General features: G+C 37.8%; 1 protein-coding gene across 5 annotated transcripts in view; it reads right to left on the reverse strand.

Annotated features, from left to right (window-relative positions):
- Window positions 1–18610, reverse strand: part of SIPA1L1 (signal induced proliferation associated 1 like 1) — a 358911-nt gene that overhangs the window by 78907 nt on the left and 261394 nt on the right. For all 5 annotated transcript variants that reach the window (XM_056134390.1, XM_056134391.1, XM_056134395.1 and 2 more), the window contains 3 exons: window positions 16974–17148; window positions 6497–6600; window positions 3358–3515 (listed from right to left, as the gene is read on the reverse strand). In XM_056134390.1, coding sequence (XP_055990365.1) covers window positions 3358–3515; window positions 6497–6600; window positions 16974–17148 — 437 coding nt within the window. The remainder of the gene's footprint in view (window positions 1–3357; window positions 3516–6496; window positions 6601–16973; window positions 17149–18610) is intronic.

An 18610-nucleotide genomic window follows, 5' to 3' on the forward strand; every position in this document is an offset into this window, starting at 1 on the left:
CCACACCTGGTGATGTTTAGGGCTTACTACTGGCTCTGCGCTCAGGAATCACTACCGGTGGGCTTGGGGGACCATGTAAGATGCCAGGGGTCACATTCTACCCACTGTACTCTCTCTCTCTCTCTGACTTCTTGATGTGATTTTCTTTCTAGTTTCAGTTTGCATATCGATTTACTGCTACTCCGCCAACAGAGAGACAGAGACATTTTATGTATGCACACCATACTCTCTCTGTTAGCTACTTATGGGGTTTTTAGTAGATTTTAAGTAGATGTCAAACAACTTTGCACTGCACAGAAAGGAAAACTTAAGATCTGAGAGGTTTAATAATCTGGTTTGATTCCAAGTGCTTTCTGTACTATATCAAACTAACTCCTTTCAACATTTATTGTATGTTAAATACTAAATATAGATATTTCTGAAAGAAATAACATATTTCTAGCATCTCTATTATAATTTATCATTTTTCAAGACGCAGAGTGATTGTCATAATTACTTACTACCATACTAATTTTAACATTAAAAGAGACTTAATTTCATCAAGCAGTCTATGTTTTATTTTCAACTAAAATAGTAACAATCATTCAGTCTTTTTATATGAACTGAGTTCAAATAAAGTCTATATCACAATGAATTTCATCTTAAAATATATTTTTTAATTCCCCTCGACTAACACTTTTTCCTATGTTTCATAATTACCTGCTGAAGAAATTGGGTTGTATCACATAGAGTTGGGAAGAATTGTAATTTTGTTGAATACAAATATGTATTTCTGTCTTCAGTGTATGTCTCATAAAGTGGGTTGTCCAAAGGTTTAGTTAGGTTGAGATTTAATTGGGGGAGAGAGAGGACAAGAATAACTCATAAATGAGGCTATGTTCTACCATGAGGTACACAGTTAGTCCTTTGGTGATAAATGAAGCCCTTGATGATTACTGCCTCGACTCAATAATTTATTAGTTGTTTAAAAGTGGTGAAGAGGTCCTGCATAATAGTACAGTGGGTAGGACATCTGCCTTGTATCCAGCTGACCCATGTTCAATCCTTGTTATCTCATATGGTCCCCTGAGTACTGCTAGGAAATGATCCTGAACTCAGAGCCAGGAGCACCCCTGCGCATTGCCAGTTGTGCACCACACCCCCAAAAGTGGTGAACATAATTTTTATATTGTTCTTCTTTACTAAACTAAGGCTCACAGGAGTAAGTACATTTATTTGCTTTCAAACCAAACTATCCCAGAGTGCTCTGTTCCTGAAATAACTGGGTGGGGGTGGGGGACTGGGCCACACTGACTATAGTTTATGATTTAGACCTAGTTCTATGGCCAGGGAACACTCATGGCACTCTTGAGGAACCAAATAAAGTGTCTGGGATTAAATCTTGGTTGACTGCAAGGTAGGAACCTCACTCCTGTACTATCTCTCCAGCCTCAAATGTTCACGGAAATTGTATCTTTTCATTTTTGGTTTTTCAGCCATACCTCGTGGTGCTAATGGCTTACTCTTGGTTCTCGGCTGAGAGGATCACTCCTGATGAACTTGGGGGATTGTATGTGGTGTTGGGAATCATAGCTAGAAGAGCCACATGGAAGGCAAGTGCCCTATCCACTGCACTGTCTCTTCAGTCCCCTGAATTTATATCTTTGGTCTGAACAGTTTTCAGCATCTTAGTAATTCTTATTGATGTTTTTAGCCATCATTCCCACTAAACAGTTTCTTCCCCTTTCTGTTTTGTGACTTCTAATTTGCTCTTTTATTTGGGTCCAGCTAATTAAGCTCATTGTACTGACAGAAATAGAATAATAGAGATTGGATGGTTCTCTTATCAGGTGACTGATGTCTGTGCTCTTAGCTATGTCTATAATTCAAGAGTAACTGACCTTTGAAATTAGTTTAAAATGATCAGTTATTCTTATGTCAACTTCTAGTCTCCAGAGATGCATAACATCAGTCGAAATTTCAAGGACTCGCCTCTGCAACACAGGGATTTTTATCTCCCATCATGTCCCGCTTTTACCCCTGGATATAGTTCATGTATAACAATGATTGGGAATATTCCCTGAGCAGTGCCGAGTGGCCCAACAACCAAAACCAAGACAAAAAAAAAATGGAACCCGGTATGTACACCTCATAGATTAAAAAAATTAAATTAAAAACATAGCTCCAAAGACTGGAGTGCATGGCTCACGTGTGCAAATAGCCCCTGTGACTGAACCACTCCAGCACCACCGGTGTAGTCCTGGAAGCCCTCGTTGTCTCCATCACCACTGGTCTCAAGTGGTACTGCATTACCAGAAACCAATACTGAACTATCTTGTCCGGTTGTCTGCTTACAACTGGGAACGGTTCCAGGATCCTTAAGGATTTCTTGGCAGTCTTTCCCCCAAATTACATCCAAGTTACTTAGAACATCACTGAACCTGTAAATGTCGTTACTATGGAAAATGCAAGAAATATGGTGGCAGCCAATAGTGTCCAAAGAAATCTTCCATTGCTTCCTCCACTCCTATAACTAACCCTGTATTTGACCCTACAGTTGAGGGTCTCACAACAAACCTATTAGCAGTTTGTGTTCATCACCTGCTGTATAGAAAGCTATCTGAATTCCAAAAAAAAAAATTAACAAAATTAGAAAAGTCTAATCTTTCAAAGTTTAGGGATAAAGGTGAAGTCATCTTCTTCGAGGATAAGAGTCATATCTAAAGAACATACTTAAGTATATTTTACTTGGTAGAATATCCTTACACATCTTCTTGGCACTATGCCCACATCAAACAACATCACAGAATCTTTCCTCTTCAATACCCAATCTCTTCAATACTATCAGAAAGGCCTTTGTGGATAGATGCTTGAATTCAGATCCTCATGAGATTAGGTTAACAAGTGATACTAAAACAATTCTGTCAAATGCCTAATAAAGCAGAGAACTAAAGATTATAAAACTTAAAGATTATAGTTAGAAACGTTAAGAGCATATCAAGTAAATCCAAAGGGAATAGACATTTTTTAATAAAAATTATTAACAAATACTCTTCTCATCCCCATTCATTATGACTGTTCTGAAGCAAAATATAATTAGTATTATGAGTAATTAGCTAGCTGGTGACCAGATGGTATGGATGAAGGCCACCACCTAAAGAGGAGGTGCAAATGGAAATGGCAGGTGTCTAACCAACATGTCTGGGGAATGTCAGTGCCATAAAGTGACGTCATTGCATGAACCTGGCCATCCGTAGGCATATTAGAAGACAAAATTAATAGGAGATTTCTCACTATGAATTCAAAACACAGCACTGGAGGGGTCCCTCTGGGTCACCCCCAGTTAACAGTTATCTAGTCACTTTTGCACACCAATACCTGTAACAGACACTGTCCGTGCAGGGGTTATGAACCCTGACAATGACGAAAACGTGCTGGAAGTGGGATCTGATGTTTTTTGGGCTGAATGGCTGTGCTCCTGGCTCTTGGAAAACGATGGTTACAATATCATTGCCAATGTGCCTCTTCCGTAGGAGCTATAAGAAAACATAAGCAAATAACATAAAGGAAAATGTTCTGCTTTTTACTTCCCAATTCCTATATTTAAATGAACTTAAATATTCATTAATCAGTACATATTAGGTGGGTGATCTGCATGGTGATCCTCAATATTTTAGCCTTATATTTAGCCTGTCTTATCATTCCCTCTAACGAAGAACATGGAAGTAAATATTCTGAAATTTGCATAAAATATATAACCCATTCAAATAGATGTAACCAATATTTGGTGTATTATGCCAAGTCTCAGCATCTCCAACCCTTAGTTTCCATAACAACAGTTTCATTCCATTTTCATATGAGAAAGGAACTTGCCATGGGGAAGATTTTTAGAGATGAGAATGGCTAAAGTAATTATAATGCAATTTATGTACTGGCTTAATTAGTTTCATTTGAAGAAATGTGGCTGAGTTGTTTTCTGATATACTTTTCGTGTCACAAAAGCTGGAAATGTAATAATATTCCATTATGTCAAACTGGAAATTAATAATATTCCAGAATGTTGTAACAATTAAAAAGCAGGTTAAACTTCAAGTCTAAATAACTTCTTTAATTATAGTGAAAGCTGCTGAAGACCACCTCTACTTCACACTAACCTGTGTCCTCGGAAGAATATTTTCAAATTTAGGCAGCCTCACTCATCCTAAGCCAGGCCCTTTTCAGGAGGGGTTTATAAACAGTTAAATTTAGCAGTATGAAGAAACATTGAATAAATGGGTGTTTCTTATATGGATTATGAGTAGACTATTAAGAAAAGAAAAACAGAAACCAGAGATATAGTACAGGGGTCAAGATGCTTGCTTTGAATGTGGATAACCCTGATTTAATTCCCAGCACCAGATATGGTCCCTTGAGCACTGCCAGGAGCAAGCCTGAGTACCCACCCCTACCCAACCACCAAAAAGTAAAAATAATATTAAAGAAAAAAACAATTAAACATGCCATTTATATAAATTACCCATTGGGTATACTTATTGTACTTATGAATTTGCATTTATAAAACTTTAGAAAACCTCCAGTGACATTAATGCATACAAATTATATAGAGCAAGATCAATGATCTAGTATTGGCTGCCAGAAGGGAAGGACTATAGTCATGTAGAATAGGGCTGAGAATTGGGAGTTAGAATGTTCAGGAAATGTACTTTTAACCTTAGGAATTTTAAAGCAGCCCAAACTATCCTTTAATTAGACCATTTACTTCAATTCTAAGCATGATAATTTATGGATATAAAGGCTGGTCTGTATTGGCTTCTATACACAATATAGTCATTATGAAGGATTAACTTATTTGGAGTCACGGGCATACCAAAACCAAATACAGTATCTGTGTGTTATGTATCATTCCAGCACAGATGATGTCATTGTCTTTTTAATGCAATTCTTTCTTCAAAATATAGCATAACATATAATAGTGAGGACACAAATAGAAATTAATTCATCTATCCATTCGCATGATGTAGTAAGTTCTTTAAAGAATAGAAATGTAGCAGTACATTACTCTGTGGCGATGATTTAGATCATAACATTTATTCCTTTATTAGCCCTTAAAATTATTTTAGATGGTTGTCCATTTAAATGCCAACTCACTATGCTCAGCATTTCAATTCACTCAATTAGAAATGATTAACTGAATAACACCATCCCCATCATATCTTTTCCTTCTGAGTCATAAGGCAGAGTAAGCCTTTATCTTCTTCTTAAAGATCATTTGATAATTTAACTTTTTTTGTTTACTGATTGCTCAAAATAAAAGCAATCTAGCATACTTCTTAGTTAAAAAAAAGAAAAGAAAAAAGAAATCTAGTAGTGTAACACGCTTTCCTTTCAGAGAAACCTAGAACTTGGGATTTGCCTAAAACAAACTGTCAACAAACTCCACATCAGAGAATTTATCTTAAAACAAGCTTATTTCATTTCAGATTTATAGCTGATTCATTGTTGTGCTTCCTACCTTTGATTAGAGTGGTAATTATAAAAGCCAAAATGCTGTTACCTAGATTTGTGATTTAATCAACCTAAAATGATGAAGTGTTTGATTAGATCTGTGTTTGGCTAAATTCTGTGAAACAGGATGTGATTCATTCTGCAGCTGGTCTCTGTTCTGTTAGTATAACAATTGACAATAACAAAATCTCTGTCCATTTTAAGGTCAGAAGTAAAACTGGACTTTTTGTGTTTATAACTATTGAAAAGAGAGTTGTTTAACTACCTGCTTCATTTCCATTTCGGTATAGAACTGTTTATTTTCAAATATTTCAAAACACAACAACTACTACATACTCTCTAAAACAATCTGCCATTTTTCATTATGCAATTTGTCACTACTTGTCTTTCATATTTTATTATCCTTGGCTACATCTGGAAGCTTTGTTAGGTTTTTAGATCTCTTCAAGTGAAAACTGTGATATATACAACTAAACTGCATTTACATTCCTTACTATCTTTTGATTAACATGATAAGGAAAATTGTTTTTTCTGAGATCCAACTGGCAAATATTTTGCCTTTTCTTCGAATCAACACACCCAACCTCCTTTGAAATTTGAAATGAACTATCAATACTTTCCTACTTTCTCCATTGGCCTCTTGAGATGAAACTTCACCCACTCATGTATTCTTTGCAACCCTGCAGAGTCATCTAATCACCATGATTTCAACTTGTTCTCTTCAGATTTCATGAAAACCTCAGTCCCCGTGGGTGAAAAGCAAATGATTAATTCACAAAGCCATCCAGCTGGCAGTTAACCTAGAATTTGTGTCTCTTCATTTGTTTTCAGCTCATTTGCTATTCCTTACTTCCACAAAGTACAAAGCTTCCTGCTGCTGTGACAGGTGCAACATTAAATTCTGGTTTAAAATTTTACAAACTTGCCACTTAAGATTTCTGGGGAAAAATGAAGCAAGGGCAAAAAAAGAGAGAGGTGATGGCATTTAAAAAAAAAACACAGAATGTCTTACCTGTTGCTTGTTGTTAGGTGTGTATGGCAGCATGGTAGAAACATGGAACATAATTTCATAGTCCTTGTATGTTGTGTACAAAGAGTGAGTTCCAGTGGAGTCAGCTATCATAAAAAAAATATGAGTGAGAATATGCATATACCAATTTTTGGTAACAAAATATGACGACAATGTTAATTAGACTCATTGAACGTTAACTAGACTTATTATAATGATCATAATTGATAGAAATATAGAATCATGATGATGCATACCTCAAACTCATATCTCATCAATATCTCAATATCTCAATAACGGGGAGGGGTGTTATGGAGCTGGGGATCAAACACAGGTCCTCATATATGTAAAGCATGTGTTCTCTGAGAGAGCCACATACCCATCCTGAGAACAATTTTTTAAAGTCATTTAAGAGAACTTTCTCACTTTTTTTTCTTCTTGGGTCACACCCGGCGATGCTCAGGGGTTACTCCTGGCTTTGCACTCAGTAATCACTCCTGGTGGTGCTTGGGGGACCATATGGGATGCTGGGAATCGAACCCGGGTTGGCCGCGTGCAAGGCAAATACCCTACCTGCTGTGCTATTGCTCCAGCCCTTCAAAAACTTTTTTTAAAAGGAAATAGTTTTGGATGAAAGATCTTAGTGTCTAAGGTTAGATTAGTTGGCAGAGTGCCAGCCAGAAATGTGTGAGCCTTTGAGTTTGATTGCTAGCACCAAGTACCATCACAGAGGGTCCTCCTACTGATCACGAGTTTGAACTCTGGTGCACTGCACTCAGGAGTGTGTGAGCACCACAACTGAAAAGTGGATGATTCCTGGTGAGCAATGAGACCAAAGCGTGCAAGTACTGTAACCAGGTGTGTGTGACCCCTGGTCACGGGAACAACAGCAACAATAAGAGAGGCAGGTAAGAGCTAGTATAGATGCTTGTTTTGTGGAAGTACATTGTTAGGAGCCTGGCTGTGAGGTGGGGAGCACAAGTGAGAAGTAAACCATCAATGAAAGCAGCAACCACCTGTTTAGGAAAGCAGGGACAGGCCAGGACAGATACAAACTTGATTGAGCAGGGAAGCCCTGGTTCAATGACATCAAGGAAAATGACCTGATCCTCCTCTCAAATGAGCACTACCCAAACATTATGAGATTTTGGTGCTGTCTGCCCATGCCAGCTCCCTCTGCCTCTCCACACGGTGAACCTGTATCTTCCCAGTACTTTCATGCTAATTGAGTTATTCGTATACATGTGGTATCTTCAATAAATTGATAGTCTTCCTTTCTTTTCTTTTTTGGGTCACACTCAGTGATGCATAGGGGTTACTCCTGGCTCTGCACTACGGAATCACCCTGGCGGTGCTCAGGGTACCATATGGGATGCTGAGAATCGAACCCGGATTGGCTGCGTGCAAGGCAAATGCCCTACCCACTGTGCTATTGCTCCAGCCCAATAAATTGACACTGATTATGTATTTGTCTTAAGAAACAAGCTTAAAGGGCTGGAGAACAGTCTTTAATGTGGGAGGTCCAGGTTTGATCCCTGGTACTGTATAGTTCCTTGAGCATAGCTGCTGGGTGCAGCCACAACCCCCAAAATGTTATTTTCTTTTTAGTAAAAACAAAAGGAACAAAAATTGTTTTTCAAAAACTGCAAAAATATGTAACAATGTCTAATTCGCCCACACGGGTATTTACTTTCTAATTATTAATGGCTACCATAACAAAAGGTACTAATTACTATAATAAAGCATTTGATTGAACTATTTAAGACAGGCCTGAGTATGAAGAATTTATCTATTGTTAAGGATTCTTGCTATAAATATCTCTAGAACTGATTATTACACTTTATGACTTAAAAGTGAATGTGTCAGCTTTGATGTGTACTTACATATGCTTCAAAGTCAGTCTTAAAGCAAAATTAATGAACTAGAAGAAAAAAGAGTGCCATCGGTATTCAATTATTACATTTTGCTTAGGTGTCTGTGTAATTTTGAAAGGCTTACTGCCAGAGCGGAAATGTTATGTGGAAGACAACCCTAAGGAAGCAGAAAGCAAAAGCAGAAAGCAGAAGCCTTTGCTTTCTGCTTCTGGCCATTTCATTTCCTCCTTTGCATGTCTCAATTTATACAAGGTTGCCTGTTGGCCAGTCTTTTGTTTTGTAGACATTTGGAAACCCCAGCATCATTTCAAAGTTTGGAAAGCATTTCACAATTCAGAGATAAGAACTGTATAGTACTGAGGCAAGGTGCTTGCCTTGCAAATAGGGGACCCTGGTTTAATACCTGTCAACACACATGGTCCCCTGAGCACTGCCAGGACTGATTACTGAGTACAGAGCCAGGATTCAGACACCTAGGTGTGCTAGGTATAGCCCAAGCCCAAATCCCCAAAATTTAGATATAAAATGAGGGTGCTGTTTGATAAAGGCACAAAGAATAAAGCATGGGAGAGGGACATAGATACAGTACAATATAGTACCGCGGATAAAGTACTTGCTTTGCATGCAACTAACTTTAATTTGATCCTCAGCACCACATATGGTCTCCCTAGCACTGTTACAAGTGAACCCTGAGCACAGAGCAAGATATAAGCCAAGCTGCACTGTAGCACTGTCCTCCTGTTGTTCATCAATTTGAATATGGCCAAAAAAAAAACTACGCAAACACAAACAAACACCCTAAAGCATCCAATGCAGTTAAATTATATTTTTATGCCCTTGAAACTATAAAAAATAATTAGTATAATAGTGAGGAAAAAAACTATTAGGGAAATGACAAAAATTCTTTTTAAAAACTTGGTCCTTTTTCATGAAATGACTGCACTCATTTGTGGAATATAAAATAACATATTATGAGACTAACACACAAGGACAGTAGAGACAAAGGCCAGAAGATTGCTTCACGGTTTGGAAGTCTGCCTCGTGAGTTGGGGGAGAAGGCAGCTGGGATAGAGAAGGGATCACTAAGTCAATGATGGTTGGAGGGATTACTCCGAATGGGAGATGTTTGCTGCTGAAAATAGATAAAGGACCAAACATGATGGCCTCTCAGTACCTGTAATGCAAACCATAATACCCGTAAGTAGAGAGAGAGTTGCACTGTAGCACTGTCCTCCCATTGTTCATCGATTTGCTCGAGTGGGCACCAGTAACATCTCCATTGTGAGACTTGTTACTGTTTTTGGCATATCAAATACGCCATGGTAACTTGCCAGGCTCTGCTGTGTAGGCAGGATACTCTCAGTAGCTTGCTGGGCTCTCTTAGAGGGACAGAGGAATTAAACCCAGGTCGGCTGTGTACAAGGCAAATGCCCTACCCACTGTGCTATCCCTCCAGCCCAGAGAGAGAGTAAGAATGATATAGTATGCCATAGAGGCAGTGGTTGGGGAGGGGTCGGGATTACGGGAGGGATAATGGGGACACTGGTGTTGGAAAAAGTATAACGGTGGAAGGATGAGTGGTTGATCATTGTATGACTGAAACTCAATCATGAAAGCTTTGTAACTATCTCGTGGTGATTCAATTAAAAAAAAAAACGATCATTTCTAAAGAGAAAAACAGGTTGGTAAAAGAGTAGTAAGACAAAGCTGCTTCTCATTTGTATGGAGCTTTAAAAGTAAATGCGAAATGCTGCAGTGAGCAAGAGTGAGAGCCGGAGGACATATAATCGATGTCATAGCCATCCCTGACTTTTTTGGGGAGTGGGTGGCAACAGTACCTAACAGTGCTCAGAGTTATGTGAGCTCAGAGTTATGTTTCCAGCTCTGATCTGGGTAGATCCCAGAGTTGCTTAGGGAACCATACTTGGTTCCAAGGATCAAACTGGGATCAGCTACAGCAAGTGCCTCAATCCCGGTACTGTCTCTCAGACCCTTACCTTCTCTTTCGGCTCAATACTTATTTTTAAGTCTAAAATGTGGACAATAAAGAAGTATGTGCATAAATTTGAGTCAGAAAAAAATAAGGTTTTTATATAACTATTTCCAGATCACAACAGACAAGTTTGAGTTAAGAAAAGTTCATTGAAAGAAAACAAGCGTATGTGATTAATTTTCTGAAAAGTTCCTACTTTCAAATATTTATTAACACAAAGAGAAAAATAACTAAACACAGATACTAATGAAGTCAATAGTATGTAAAAAGCTTAAACTCAATTTATTAATGTCCTTACCATTACAGAATACAAAAAATGCAAGACAAAATCCTAAAGTTGTTCATTTGTTTTTTAAACATAGTTTGAGATGTTATGATAGTTGGTAGCTGAGAATTATCCAATTAAGATGTTCACACCACCCTCTATGAAAACCTGCTGCGGGGTCTGGGAATGTAGAAGCCAATGCTTAAAAACCCTGCCAGGGACAAGTATAGACATCTGAAATACTGGCTTATATTGGTGAAGGAGGCGTGCTTTTGCTTTTGTGGTACTATTTCACACACTGATTAAGTGTTAGGAGAAAGCAAAAATGCCCCCACCTTCTCTCATCATCTGTATTTGCTAATTTTTTTTTTTGTACCTTAGGCATGGACATAAGATAGATTGTTTTACTTCAACAGGATGAGACCAAGAAGAGTGCATTAATGCTGTTTGTCATGACAGACAAACTTGGGAATATTTGTGTGCATATTGTGTGTATGTGGTGTGTGCATGCATGCATTGTGTATTTATTTAGGATTAAAAGCTTCTCAAAATTATTACCGTATCAAAAGAAAGGATAAGAGATGGTTATGAAACCAGTACAGAGGAGTCAGCTGGAATTTTCGACCTACTGGTAACAAGATCCCTGCAGTTTCCTGGATTTCCTACTTGGAATAATGATGGAATAAATAGAATGAATTTGAAGACATCACATTATTGTGAAATGACTATCGTTGCCTCTCTCAAGCCGGGTCAAGTGACTTCTCTGTATCCACTCAATGTTATAAGTATTATGAAAACTGATCTGCAGAAAACCTACTAAATAAGATCTTGAGATCCAGAAGCTAGAGAGCGCTCATCTATATGTAAGTCAACAACCTATAAGACCCAACAAGTCTTGCACCTCCTATCTGTGCAACCCCTGAAGGGCAACTTCAGAGACTATTTAGGGCCTAGTTGACCTTATTCAAGGCAGTTCATCTGGGTTTCAACAGAAACACATTTTCCAATGTGTGCTCTTTTCTGTCTTTGGTTTCCAAATAATTCATTTTGTTGCTGGGATAACTAAGAAATGTGTTGATTAGAATTTAGAATTTTGTTCATTTAGCTGAAAAAAAAATTATAGTTTCTACATATAGGGCTATTTTCAATTTGCTTGCCAGTAGCATGTCAAAAGAAATACCTTGCACAGTCACAAAATTTGAAGTAAAGGTGAAAAATTAGTCTTTTCTTCCACATCAGTCCCTGGACCTCCTTATAGCCCTGTGCATGCGCAAAGCACTTAAATGATGTTAGTGTTATGCTTCCCCCTCCCGCACATTGTAAAATTCCAAATAGAGATTTAATTTCCTTATGAAAAGTCTTACATCTCTTGACTTAAATGGTCTTCACAACTGCCCCCAAATGGGGAAGGCAACAAGAATTCACTAATACTGCAACAAAATGATGAACTTTGAATGGAATGCTTTACAAAGGGCTTCAGAGTTTCCTATGTATTGAACTGGACAATACATCTTTATTGAGGAAATACATTCCTGAATAATCATCTCTATGTAGAGCTCAATATGAATGTGGTCTTCAGCTTCTGAGTAACAAACTATTTGGTAGAAGTTTACTTTTGTAATTTTAATATGAGGAAATGGCAATAATCTATCTAGAGGTTCTATCACCCAAATGGCCAAATGAAAAAAAGAATATCTGCTATTGAAAATGTCTTTGTTGCAGAACTGCTCCAACCCCAGTCAGTTTTGTAGCTTGTTTGCTGGAAAAAAAATCCTTATTTATGAGATTGAAAGAACATTGTATAAAAAATTGCGTAAAAAAAGATGTGGTTTGATAATTTTCTCAACTTTTCCTTAAGTTTCTCATTTACGAAGTACTAAAATCTGAATATCATCTAATCCATGGTGTGTGGAACTGTCTCTGAGAGGGTCTGGATATTTTCAGCCCAAGGCTTGTGAGAGGACAAGATACAGTCATGAGGCAGAAATTTGGGGGTCACAGGATTATAACTGTACCTAATTTTACATTAATTATTTCTCCAAATACTTCATTAATTATACTTTTAGGACCTATTCTATCTCCTTGATGTTTCCTAACTGTTCTAATCTTCGGCATCCTAGTGCTCGCTTCAGCAGCACATATACTAAAAAAGCCAATTCTATAAAATGGGGATAATTGTTATTCAATAGGATTTCTGCAGATTAAATAAAAAGACAAAAATAAAAATTATCTTGGACTTTGTTTCCAACCATAAATATACACGAAACAATGCTTTCTCTCCCATTATAAATAACTAGAAAATATATTAAAAATTATCAATGATTTTCAGGAATTTAACAATAAGCGCTAGATAGTGATTCCCGGGGCGGGGGGCCTGGGGCGGTAATGAGTGTGATACCCCTGGATCTACCTTGCTTCCTACCAGAGGTTATTTTTGAACAATGACTTAAATCAGGGATTTGGTGATGGAAGCGAAACAAATTTGCATTCTGGAAGTCTGAGGTAGTTGAGATTTGAGGACCAGAGTACTAAAGAAGTATACACAATTAAAAAAGGTTAAGAAATCTGCATTGGAACCCATTTCAGCCTTAGGAAGCATAGAGTAAGATTCCAAAGCAAGGCTAAGAACTAGTAGGGAAAGAATGAACACCAAAGATTTGCAATCACTCATATTCTAACCAGCCACAGCAGAGATAACCTGCACTGAATATATAGGTATTCAGGCACACGAAAATTCCTGCCCTATTAACAGGACTAAGTTAAGTAGAAAATAAAGAATACATTAAGCACGCTTTCATAAAGTTTTAAAACAAGGTCCAAAAACCCAAGTTATTTTGTCAGTAATTTAACTGCCTACCAAACAAGATTTAACACTTTAAAAAAAGAGAGAGAATGTAGTTCACTCAACAACAAAATAATCACAGTGCCCATTACTCAAAAATTATAGACATCTGAAGAAGCACTGCCCTACACTCCCGTTGTTCACCGATTTTCTTGAGTGGGCACCAGTAATGTCTCCATTGTGAGACTTGTTACTGTTTTTGGCTTATCGAATATGTCACGGGGAGCTTGCCAGGCTTTGCCGTGCGGGTGGAATACTCTCGACAGCTTGCTGAGTTCTCCGAGAGAACAGAGGAATTGAACCCGGGTCGGCTGCGTGCAAGGCAAAATCCTACCCGCTACGCTATTGCTCCGGCCCATCTGAAAATGAAAAATATAAATCATAAGTATGAGAAAATATGTTTAAAGTAAACCCCAAATGGCAGAGATGCTAGAATTAGTACATGAAAACTTTAAAATTGCTACTATAAAATAAGATAAATAAAAATTTAATCATATACTCAAAATGAGTTATTTTATTTAATCTGTTTCTTTGAGCATCACCCAGTGGTGCTCAGAAGTTACTCTTGGTTTTGTGCTCAGAGGTCACTCCCAGAGATTGTTGGGGCACCAAATGTGGTGCCTGGTATTGGGCTCAGGTGGGCTAAGTGCTAGACAAGTTAACCCCTGTAACTATCACTCTGGTCCCAAAGGATCTATTTTATAGAAAATCTGAAATGAAAAAAAAAATTAAAGATCAAAAAAAAGAAATAAATAAAATAACTATTATAACCATTTTCCGGGGTTTTAAACAATGCATCAGTCAATAAGGAGAAAAAGTGAAAGTGATTAAGAAAACAGAAACAGTACAACTGCTGGTCCAGAAAATTGCAGTGTCTGAAATAAAAGTTTCACTGACTTGGACTCAGACTATTGTATGATTGAGATACTGAGGTAGGAAAAAAGAACAGTGAAAGATTGATGATATACTAAAAGGAATTATTAAAATGACCGCAGTCTTAATATTTACTTAATATTTACTTAATATCATTACTTAATATTTGTTTAAATGATAAGCCTAATGGTCCCAGTGTTTTTCATCTGATCAGCATGGAGTATGAACAATAAATACCCTGCGTTCTTCGGGACTCTGGTATGGAATCACTTTCTACTTAGCCTTCACTTGAGGAAATATGACACTACGAAAGGACAGAAAAGGGAACTGTGAACTCCTCTTCTCAGGATGCATGACTTGAAAGGTTCTCAGAAACCTCAAAGGAGCTAAATATCCAAACCACAGAACTCAACAATACTGAAATCATGAGACTCAAACTTTAGTAACCAAATGTAAAAGATGCCTGTTATTAAGATGGCAGGCTGCAGCTAGAGTGGGAGGGACGGGGTGGGAACCTGGGAACACTGGTGGAGAAAGCTGACACAAGTGGAGGGATAGGTGACGGAATACTGTATATCAGAAACTCAATTATGAAAACTTTGTAAATCAAGATGCTTTAATAAAACAAAATTTGGGGAAAAATTTTTTGGAAAAAGGATAAAAAAGAAACCTCAGGGGATGGACAACAGCACAGCGGGTAGGGCATTTGCCTTGCATGCGGCCGACCCTGGGTCAATTCCCAGCATCCTGTATGGTCCCCTGAGCACCGCCAGAAGTAATTCCCGAGTGCATGAGCCAAGAGTTAACCCTTGTGCATTGCTGAGTATGACTCAAAAAGCATAAAAAACAAACAAACAAAAAACCAGAAACCTCAAAGGAGTTCACAGAGAAATAACTCTTCCTGGCTGAATGTATTACGTAATTGTAAAACTATGTTGTTAGAAGCAGTTTGCTAATCTGGGCTCAATCCATTTTTGCCTTCCCAATTATTGGGGCAAATAAGCACATTGTTTTGTTTATTTTATTGCTTTACATGATGTCAAATTGCTTAAGTATGGCTTTGGTATAAAAATTTCACATTACACCCTTCATCATTCAAGAGGTAGTAAAAATGTGTAAAAATACAAAAAGGCATAATCTTATTAACTCCCCATTTGGCCATTCCTTTAGAGAGTTAATGTGCTTATTACACTCTCTCCCCAGACTCTTTCAAAAGTTCTTTATGATGATGATAACTTATATAACACAAGAGCCTGGGATAATAAGAATCTACTATACTGGGTAAATATTAGAATATTTGGATGAAAGAAGTTAAAGGTCATATTGAGGTTTTAACACTTAGAGCAGTTTCAAGCAGAATATGGAATGTTCGAATAATATTTAACAGTCTAGGATATTTATGGGTTTTAATAGTCTCTCTTGTATGTTGTTTCCAAGTTGGCAATAGCAAAACCATGGCAACAAGAAATTCTTCCCTGCAGTGGAGTTTATGAATGCTTTTCTGTTTTCATGACTTAACTCCTTATTTAATTTCCTGTACAGAAAAATCAGAGATTACTATAGACTGCAACACAGATGTGTTAATCCAAAGACCTTCTCAAAGAAAAACAGATCACAGGTGTCTATGAATAGATTTTGAGATAAAATTTTAAGTTGTCTCTACACAGACACCAAGTAGAAGTCAATATACTGTAACCAAATTAGACACTGTCCTTCTGTTGTCCATTGATTTGTTCAAGTGGGCACCAGTAACGTCTCACAACAAATTTTGAGACTTGTTACTGTATATTTTTTTGGCATACCAAATAGGTCACGGGTAGCTTGCAGGCTTTGCCATGAGGGCGAGATACTCTTGGTAGCTTGCTAGGCTCTCCGAGGGGCGGAGGAACTAAACCCAGGTCGGCTGCATGCAAGGCAAACACCCTACCCACTGTGCTATCTCTCCAGCCCAAATTAGATACATGAGAAGTTAAATATTTTATTACTGACTAAGGGAATGGAACTGACTTCTTATTTTTGTGAGCCAGTGCTAAACTAAGAAATTAAGGTTTCTTAATTGTTGTGCTTTTAACTAACACATTTTATGAGCCAAACAAACACCAAAATATAGAAGTCTGTTTTCTTAGAGGTCACATTAGACTATGACCAATAATAGAAAAATTAATTAAAGACATTTAATACATTTAAAATAAATGTAAGAGAGTTATACAAAAGCTCATGCGCACATCTGAGAATAATGAGAAGAATTAATGACAATAAAGAATTCTAGGGTTTATAACCAGATGGTTGTAAGTTTCTGGAATTTTTTTCATCCCTTTAGCACTTAGCTAAATATAGAGAAGTTTTTGCAACACTCTCCAGGAGCAATCCTACAGAACTTGCTTTACTCCATCCACACCTCTGATAACATTATAAATTTTTTAATGCTTGATCTTGGCTAATTTGTGATCTTCCACGGTTCTGGGGACACATCCTCTCTTTCTCTCTGACATCTCTCTTTTCCATTACCAGCATTTTTCTTTAATAAATGGCAATGTTGTTTTATGGGCAATATTGCAGATGAACATCAACACAGCAAGAGGGAAATAAGCCTAGTAGGAGGAGGGGAGGGGATTGGTATAAGTATTTCTTACTTTTGGTGTCAAGCTGTGCACGATATTTCTCAAATCCTTTGAGCCGAACCCTCTCTCCCAATAACTGAAGGAATTCCTCAAAGGCAGGGCCAGCTGATTCATTATTGTACATCTCTTCTTCAGTGCTCTGTCCACTTTTGCAGTACATGATTCCTACTTTCTGTTGATAGTTCAGCTGTGAAAACAGGCAATAAAATGCAGATAAACAAAAGCAGATTCATTTTGTCCCACATAAATGCTAACAAGTCCTGTACGCTAATGTCCATCAAACAGCTAGCATCTCTCTTCTCGCAAACCCTCTGCTTTTATTTGTCTGTCTGGTCAAAAAATTGCAATAAAGCAAGTATCTATAATTATAATCTTTATCAACTGAGAGAAAAGGCCAGAAAAACAGCTCTTGAATGTCATGACCACACATCATTAGAAAAGACAACACAGAGAAATTTCTGTTAATAGATTACAAAGTGCAAAATGAGGATATAAAAAAGCCTGACAACAAAAAACCATTTTTCTTCAAGGTTTTACCTGTGTTTTTTTTTTTAAAAAAGCCTTGGGTTAGGGTGCTTGCCTTGCACTTTGGCTGACCTGGGTTCGTTCCCAGAAATCCTATAGGTCCCCTGAGGACTGCCAGGAGTAATTTCTGAGTACACAGCCAGGAGTAAACCCTAGGCATAGGGTGTGGACTCAAAACAAAACAAAAAAATCTTCTATAAAATTCTGTTTTCCTTTTTGGGTCACACCCGGCAATGCACAGGGGTTACTTCTGGCTCTGCTCAGGGGACCATATGAAATGTTGGGAATTGAAACCGGGTTGGCCACATGCAAGGCATATGCCCTAACCACTGTACTATTGCTCCAGCCCCTCCTATGAATTTCTTTCTGAAGTTTGTTTAAAAAAAAAACTGTCCTGCACTAAAATTCATATCCTTGAATTTTGTTTTCTTGTAGAGTTGGAAAACTTATCTCCTAATGCTTAGCAATTGAAATGCACAGTTCACAGTGGACACTGCAAGCATAGATGTGAGAACACTTCAGCCAGGAGCACAAGCCATGATGAGCACATAGTGTGCACACCAGGGACGCCAGCAAAACACTGCCACCAGATGTTCAACCTCTAGTGAACACTACAAACCAATATAGGCGCCACAATCAATATCCCCCGTACCTCCAGCCCCCCACCCAATCATCCCGACAACAGCAACAAAGGAAAGAGAGGGGAAGGGTGAAAACACTAAACAAATAAAAGTGGTAGTTCTGGTGACATACCCTGTAAAAAAGAAAAAAGAAAAGATTCCTGTATAAAAATATAAACTCAAATATTCAGAGAAATAAGGACAATCTTTACCACACACATCTATTTCCAGAGCAACTCATGAAGCTTGAGCCTATAAAATTCTATCTTTTAATGAGGAGAGGTGAAAGCGGGGGGGTGGTTCCAACTGGTACTCAGAGAGAATCTGGGCCCACTCTGGCAGTATTTGGCCAAATAGGATAGGGGTTCAATGTTGGGACCTAAGAATCACTGTAGTGGTGGACAGGGGTCATCCTTGGCCACACCCTGCAGTGCCTAGTAGGTCATGTGGTACCTGGGATCAAACTTGGGTTAGCCCTATACTATTTCTCTGGCCTATAGTTTT

Source organism: Sorex fumeus, unplaced genomic scaffold (genome assembly GCF_029834395.1).
Source record: "Sorex fumeus unplaced genomic scaffold, SorFum_2.1 ptg000098l, whole genome shotgun sequence".
In the NCBI taxonomy this organism is placed as follows: Eukaryota; Metazoa; Chordata; class Mammalia; order Eulipotyphla; family Soricidae; genus Sorex; species Sorex fumeus.